Below are 8,291 nucleotides of genomic sequence, written 5' to 3'. Positions count from 1 at the left end.
AACTTTCCTAATTTGATTTTTCCAGCCAATAAATAAATAGAAACCAAATAAAAGACTAATTTTCCAAAACAAAAAGTAGAAATCAAATTAGCAAACTAAAATACTATCTTTTTTACTAAGTTGACTTGGACCAATCTCTGACCAATTTAAGCTCCTAATTAGCTTCTATATGCTTTGTAGGATTCCAAATAGGATTATCATGGAGTCCCACACATTGGCCTACTTTGGAACAAAGAGAAAATACCAACTCAGCAAAATACAGTAAAGCTTGCAACAAAATACAATAAAACTGGCCAAACTCCCTTCTATGCACACAAGCCTTTTTTGATTGCCTTTGAAGCTGCCTTGACTTGATTCTATGACCTATTAGAGATATGTATTGAATCCATGAAGTGTTGGAACCATTTCTTGCTGCCCGGAGTCCATATTTGTGCGAAAACAACTCTCCGGGTCCAGGTCGGCCTCCACCACTTGGATGCTTAAAACGGGTTTTGTATCTTCGGGTATGGACAAGCCCTTTCGAGAATCAATCACTCCCTATATAAAGGCAGCCAGGTTGTCCTTAAACCTCTTAGCTTGAACCCTAGTGATCGGCCCGGTCTTCATCCGTATCGGGTCAGCACCCGAGTGGGTAGTCGGTTATGTAGGCACGGGCAGGTTCTCTTCACAATTCCTTTGGAGCTGGTTTTAAAGTCAGATAATTTGGATGAAGGTATATCAGCCTTTTATCAGGTCAAAATAGCATTACCCGATTTGGAAGCAGACAGTTTTTGGAATTCAAATTCTTACCAACCTTTACCATCTTTATACACTTACATGTGCAGCTGGTATTTGAACATTTTGTTATTAAATTTTGTGTGGGAAATGTGTAATTTTTGAATTTTAAAGACTTCTATTTGGTCTCATACACACTTGACATGTGTGAGACAAATTTTGTATCTATATATTCAACAAATGAATGAAGAAAAAAATCAATTATTATGCTGTCTAGTTTGTGTGGCCTACTCTTAGCATCTTCTCTTGTTCTTCATCTTCTTCTTCTTCCTTCCAAACAAAAACCCTAACAAACCTCAATACCACCATAACAAAAACAAACATAAAAATCACCTAAACACCGAACCACAAACCGGATTAAATATTGTGCACAAGACTAACACCTTATGTACAACATTCTTGGCCAAATGAACTCAAAACTACACTAAACTCCAACATAATGTTGAATTTTGAAATTCCAAAAAAAATATTGTCGAGTAAGAATCTGTCATCCTCTCACTTAAGAGAATGTGAAGATATTTCTATGAAGGGCTTGCTATTTTGCTTTACCTTATGTTAGTGCTCTATTTAGGGGAAATGTTTTATCAAGTGGTGGCTGCAATGGTATATGTTTGTGCATTGAAGAGACTATTTTACATGCTTTTGGCTTTGTTCTAATGTAAGAAGATTTGGCATCAGGTGGAGTTAATTAATGGTTTTCAAGACGTTTCTGTTTTTAGTTTTGCTAACTTATGTTATTTGGCTCTTGATGTTTTAAGTGATTTTCATATGGAGATATTCACTTTTTTTATGTTAGGCATTATGGAGTAGAAGGAATAGATTCATTCATGAGGAAAGGTTGAGGTCTACTTTGCTATTACTAGATGTTGTGGCTAGCTTACATATTGAATTTTGCCAAGCTATGGAGAGATGATATGCTAAGTTCCCTGTGCATCGTGATGTAAGACGGGTACACCCATGTGAATGTTTGATGCAGTGCATTTAGTATTAAAATATATGGAACGCATTGAATATCATAAATGTAGATTACTGCTGGTGCCCTTATTGGCCTTTCGGAAAATGTGGGATTTTGGCAATCATTTAGCGTAATTTGATGGGAAACGATGCCATGAATCGAACTCACCGTCAAAGCCGGTGATAGATAGGGTAGCATACTGGAATTTCATCATTAAGGGCTCCAAAAAGTCAAAATTACTATTTCTGAAAATATTTTGACTCGCAGAAATCTCATCCTATGAATGTCCAATTTGAGTTTCTTCAATTGCTCGTGAATTATGAGACAGTAGTCTTTGTTTTTATTTCCAATTCAGCAAACTTTCGTCTTTTTTAGCAAATTTCGTATGTAATGTAATTTTAATAATTATAAAGGCACTAAGGTTTCTTGTAGCCTCTACTATTTAAGGTATATTTTGTTGATTATAAGGAGATGATTGATTAATAAATTTCAGAGATTATTCTCTCTTTTTAAAAAAAAAAAAAAAAGAAATTCTTGACGTGCGTGAATCAACAAGACTTGAATTACAGTTGCTCGTATTTGATTAACTCTCGTCGAGGTTGTCTTAAAATCAATGTGGATGGTGCTATATCTGCAGTAGATATGGTGGCTGGTGTGGGAGTGATAATTTAGGATTGGTGTGAACAGGTGTGAGCATCTTCGGCGAAACCTTTCCAACAATTTGTTACTCCATTATTTATTGAATCGTTGGTCATACGAAAAGCATTGGATTTTTGCATTCAATTGGGATTTTTTAGTGGTGAAGTTGTGTCAGATTGTCACCAAGCTATTCATTTGATTAATGATCCTAACAGCTATTTGGGCATTGAGTATTTTCTGGAAAAGGATATCAAGCTGATGTCGTGTTTAAGTTCTCAATTTGTCTGTCATTATGTTTCTTGGGGTACTAATTGAGCTGCTCATGTTTTGGCTCCACATTCTTTATTGTTATCATCTAGTCAATCTCGGAGAGAGGACGCACCTTCTTGCTTGCTTTCCACAATCCAGGATGAGATGTACTCTTGTTCTTCTTAATAATTTTTTTTTATTTAAAAAAAAAATTGGTGGAGGATTTTTTTTATTTAATAGGATCTTCTTTTTCGTTTAATGACTTTTAAATAGGGGAGACGCCTCTTTAATTAAAGAACCAGCTTTTGTAGGATGAATTTGCCACTCTGTAATTTTTCCATGTAAGGTTCATTTTGTACTATTAATGCGGTGCTATATTTACACCCAAATATAAATAAATAAATAAATAAAAAATCAGCAATAATTATTAGAGGTTAAAAAATATTAATATATATTCTTTTGAAATTAAAGATATTAATAGGTGAGATGCGGTTAGGTTAGTAAGAGATTGTATGCTACAATTACATATAGGTGACATATTGTAACAAATTAAATTAACCATTTTTTATAAAACATTCAATATTTGTACATATATATATATATATATACACATTTGAAAAAAGAAAAAAAAAAAAAAAAGGAGATAATTTTATTAAATCAAAGTAGCAATACACATATCGTATTGAATAAAGTTAGAGAGCGAAGAAGGACCCTCTTCCATCCAAAATTCGTAATCACCTAAATCTAAAGCATAATGGGCAAGCTCATGTCCTACCGTAGTAGCCTCTCGCTTAGTAAAAGAAGAAGAAAATTATAAATTAGTAGCTAACAAACCCTTAATCTGATCAACCAGAAAACAATTTACGGTTAAACTAGACAACGAGCGTGTGATTAAAGCTATTACATACTGAGAGCCACCTATATATTTATTATTATTATATAAAATATTTATATTTTATATTTTCATAGGTTAAAATATTATTAAGTATTTTTTATGTGAAATTACCATCATCATCATAGTTAGAAACAAATAATGTATAATATGATTTCGTTAAAAATATATATATATATATATATTTATATTTATATATACATATATAATAGGACAATATTGTAATATATAAATATGAAATGATTAAACACATTAATGTTCAACATCAAGAAAAGTACAACTCTTATACAATATAATATATGGTCATAAAATACAATCCATTTCTCTCGCTCACGCATAAAAAAAAAAAAAAACATAAATACACTCCAATAAAAATCAAAATGAAAATAAAAATAAATAGGACACAATCCAGCAGAATAAAAGAATCTAAGATGCTTGCTTAATCCTTAGTAAGATGTTGGATGCATTGTTAAACCTAAGCCTTCGACAGGCACGAGGGTGGGGGTTTGATATGTAGCAAAACAAACTTAAGGTCCAAATTAGTCAAAACCTACTTTATTTTTGTAGCAGGTGTGAATACAAAAAGATTAGCAAATGAGAATCCAACGCCAACAAAAACACAACTCCTCAAATTAGAGTACAATATAATCATATATATTGTCATACATTAATGCAATACAATCCTGTCAGGCCAAAAAGACCAAAAAAAAAAAAAAAAGGTAATACTAATAAAATACAATGCACTCCAATGAAAATAAAAATATGTAGAAATAGCAGAATACAATCCCAAAAATAAAAAAAAAAAAAATGCCCTAAGGTGCTTACTTTCTTAACCCGCCAGATCAGCAAGTAAGATCTTGGACGCATTATTGAACTTAGGATTTGAAAGGAAAACCAAATTTATTTAATTTATGTATTGGGAGGGTCCAAAACCCAAAAAACTGGTTTAGTTTTGGTCCACGGTGGCAAACACGGTGGCTGAAACTGGCACGTTGGTGGCGACCACGACACGGTTGTTGGACACACTGCGAAGAACATGATTAGGGAAAGCCCCATTGGTGGCAATCAAGGAGTACTGGACATGCCTAATGCGATTTGGGAACAAAAGAACTGGATTAAAATCAACTGTAAAGGAGGTCCCATTGCCTTGAACAACCCCTTTAGCAACGGTGGCCTTATTGTTCATTCCCTCAACGCTGTTCCTGTCCACAACAACTTGATCAATTTTTTTGAAAGGTCCATTTGATTGCTGCAATTGGACAATCCCAGTTCCTTTGCTGGACCCACTAAAGGTATTGTCAACAATGTTGACCCCGCTGACCACACCTTTGACTGACTTAAGGGCCACGAAAGCATCGCCACGGAAGAAACTGTTGGAAACGTGAAGCTGGAGAGGGTCTTCAGCAACGATCCCGGTATAGTCTAAATAAGAATTTATGATCCGATTTTGACCCAGACCCGACTTTCTCAAATAAATCCCGGTGCCCCCAAACCTAGTGGCCTTGTTGTAGCAATGTACCCCAGAGAGAGTGTTACCGTGGCCTGATACATCTACCCCAACTGCAGAAGAGAATAGGACAACGTCGGTGAGAGCATTGTTGGTGCCGGAGAGGTTGATGGCGGTTCCGGTGAAGTTCCCCTCGTGAGGATCACGTCCGGCGGTGGGATGCTGGCCGAGGAATGAGTTGCTGATGTAGGTTTCAGAGCTGGAGGGGTGGACGTTGATGCCGGTAGTACTGAAATGGGCAACGTAGACATTTTCAATGCTGGTTCTAAGGGCGTTTGAAAGAGAAATGCCTGCACCCCGGTGGTTAGAGTCGATCATGATGTTTTGGAAGGTGACGTATTCGAAGCTGAAGGATGATGGATCGGGATCAGAAAGCTGTGCGGGTTCAACTTCATCCACAAAGCTCTCTGTGTTTTCTGCAGGCGGTGCTTGTTTAGGCGATGCATCGAACACAGGGCCTCCTTGAGGAAAATCATTGGAGGCTTGGATTGTTCCGTCTTTAATCTGTTTCAATTAGAAATTAATTTTTATTTTTATTTCAAATTTATAGTTAGATATTAGTAATTAAGCAACAATTTTTTTGTAATGGAATGGAAGAGCTAGCTACCGTACGTACCACAATGTTTCCTCCAGGCGGTACTTGGACAGGTTTGCTGACCTTATAAGTACCACCTTCAAAATCAGCCGTCCCTGCTTTATTGGGAACTCCAGCCGTCAAGCTCCCTTGGCTGGGTCCACTTCCTGCCCCCGACATTACCCCTTGAGCACCTGGACTGGGTCCTTGTCCTGTAGCCGCCAAGAGTAGCGCTTGAATATGCTCCGTGCTGTCCTTTACTCCTGTCGGATCACCACCGAAATCTGACATGTAGTACACCCGTGCTGTAGGACTACTCCTCCTCCAGGCCTGCATTATTGAATGAATATATTATATTATTTAAAAATTCTAAACTCTGCTACGTACCCAAAAATAAAATAAAATGATATGACGTACCTTGGGAGGCTGAGGCTGACTGTGAGGAGCAGCAGAACTATGAGAGACAAAGCCACGGCTACCGCGCATGAGTGACGCCTTGAACGCTTGCATTTTGTGCATGTTTTCTTTGTGACTCCCCCTGCCAAAGTCACCAACTGGAGAATAATCGTCTCCCATAACGGGGACGCTGATGAAGTTGAAGGCTGCTAACGCCATCATAACAACCAACTTCCGTATGATCATCACCTGATGAGCTTTCTTGCTTGCTTCCATACTTGTCACTTCAGTTGAAGAATATATTTTTCACTGACCACCACCACTACTAATGCCAAGATTTGATGAGACAATGTTACCCCATGTAGTGATATTTATACTAAGGAAACTGACTAGGGATCCAATTATTGCTTCAAGTATTGTTCAAAGTATCGGTCCCCACATTATATATCTATATATCTATATACATAAAGTTACAAACTTTATTCCCTCTAAACCAAGTGGGACTCTTTATTATATCTATATAAACATTGTGAAACATGGGATCCAAATTGCTTCAAATGACTTCCACGTATCCATATATTTTTTAAACTCTTAAGATCCTTTCCTTCTTTCTTTCTCATTCCCCTTTAGTGCCTCCCTCTGATTGTTGGTGATGAAACTTTCTATTTTAATATACATATACAGAACTTTTTTCTATTTGATTGTAGGAATTTTTGTATGGAAAAGGAAAAAAAGCAACATGGAAAACGTGGAAGAGTGTGAGGAAATTTTGGAACAGGAGCTCCCTTCTTCTTCCGAAAGTTTGAAGAAATCATGCTGTTTTACTTTTTAATTTGCTTTCTTATCTCACATCCCGCAAGGATTCATGAACACTCACCCCAAAAAAAAAAAAAAAAAAAAGAAAAGAAAAAAAACTATATATATTTTCTCTATCTAGTTTGGTAATAATCATATAAATCATGTTTTATCATAGTTGAAATATATAAATAAATAAATCACATGTTTCCCTCTTACTTACTTCACTATTTCGTCAAATTGTTTTAAATGGTGATGAAAATATACAGCATAATATATTATGTATCTTTACGTGATTAACGTGTGATTAAAAAACTGAAGAAAGTTGTGAATATATAATTAACATTTTGTCTACCGTATTATTTTATCCTGCTTAAGACAGGTTCTTCAAGCTTATATTTTAAACCTAAATTCATATTCTACAGATCATATTATTCTAAAGAGTCCTGAAAAGCTACAAGAAATTAAAATCTAATTATGTCCCTTTGTCTTTATAATCAATGTATAACTTAGTTCTGTTACTCCCAAAAAAAAGAAAATGTGTGCCACGTTGGGGTCTTTTTTCTCAATGATTGTTACTTGGAATCCCAACTCCAAGATTATTTAAAAAAAAAATAAAAATGGTATTCAGTAAAAGCTCTTACAATATATGCGACATCAAATTGTTTCATTGTTGGAATTTAAACGTAAATTGTAACATCCTGATATTTAAATTTTTTGTTTCTTATTTTTGCATTTGATTTCTCGCGTTAATTTATCTTTTGGAAAATGGTAATGAATTTTTTTTTTAAATTCTATTTTTGGGAATCGATGAGATTATTTTTGGGGTCACAAACTTTTCCTAGGAAAATACTTATCTTGTATTAAGGTATATGTGTGTACACATGCATTATTTTGTTCAGTACACTAAGAAAATTATCTTAATTTAAATCATGGAAAATTATTGACCTATGTACACTTATATTTTTATGTACAGTGGGGATTCAAATTTTTGTCCTGTCTAAGGTTACTTTTGGAAGATCAAATTTTAGAAGCATACAGATTTGAACATGCAAAGGACATATGTGTCATTTTGGAGACAACTTTGTCAAACCACTAGAAAATCAATAACCTTAATAACTTCAAAGACCATGTAACTAATTTCAAATACAAATAACCTTCACCTTAACATAACATCATAGACATATACTAATTCCAATTAAATTTATGATACAAGTCATTAATCTCCACAATTAGAGTATATTTTTAACCTCAATATAAAATTAAATTAAAGCCAATAAGATTTCCAGTAAAAGTCATACTTAAACTCATGAATACTTAAAAATAAATTACCAAGTCCAGATACATAAACAAGAACTTCATAAAACATGCCAAAGATACAAAACATAATTAATCTCATCAAAATATACCAACCAGAAGTTCGTTTGTCTCCTCGGAGATTACTTCTAGATGTAGGCCTATTAGGAATTGTAGCTCCATAAATAAATTCTATTTGATGCTCGATCCATTG

At 34.8% G+C, this 8,291-nt stretch overlaps 1 protein-coding gene across 1 annotated transcript; it reads right to left on the bottom strand.

The window, feature by feature from the left end:
- Positions 1-4,141: 4,141 nt before the first annotated feature.
- LOC125423702 (polygalacturonase QRT3) lies at positions 4,142-6,317 on the bottom strand. Its single transcript, XM_060818759.1, has 3 exons — positions 6,008-6,317; positions 5,633-5,920; positions 4,142-5,520 (listed from the first exon to the last, which is right to left on the bottom strand). The coding sequence occupies exons 1-3, from the start codon at positions 6,260-6,262 to the stop codon at positions 4,456-4,458; spliced, it is 1,608 nt and encodes a 535-aa protein (XP_060674742.1). The 5' UTR covers positions 6,263-6,317; the 3' UTR covers positions 4,142-4,455.
- Positions 6,318-8,291: the final 1,974 nt, after the last annotated feature.

The sequence above is a fragment of the Ziziphus jujuba genome, chromosome 7 (assembly GCF_031755915.1).
Source record: "Ziziphus jujuba cultivar Dongzao chromosome 7, ASM3175591v1".
In the NCBI taxonomy this organism is placed as follows: Eukaryota; Viridiplantae; Streptophyta; class Magnoliopsida; order Rosales; family Rhamnaceae; genus Ziziphus; species Ziziphus jujuba.
Note: the sequence above shows the minus strand (reverse complement) of the source record. Positions and strands in the feature narration are given on the sequence as shown.

Bases quoted from the DNA above. Each gene is read 5' to 3' on its own strand.
- LOC125423702 (XM_060818759.1), bottom strand. From the start codon at position 6,262: ATGGAAGCAAGCAAGAAAGCTCATCAGGTGATGATCATACGGAAGTTG. The intron at 5,921-6,007 runs GTACGTCATATC...TCAATAATGCAG, and splicing joins GTCAGCCTCAGCCTCCCAAG to GCCTGGAGGAGGAGTAGTCC. The intron at 5,521-5,632 runs GTACGTACGGTA...TAATTGAAACAG, and splicing joins CGCCTGGAGGAAACATTGTG to ATTAAAGACGGAACAATCCA.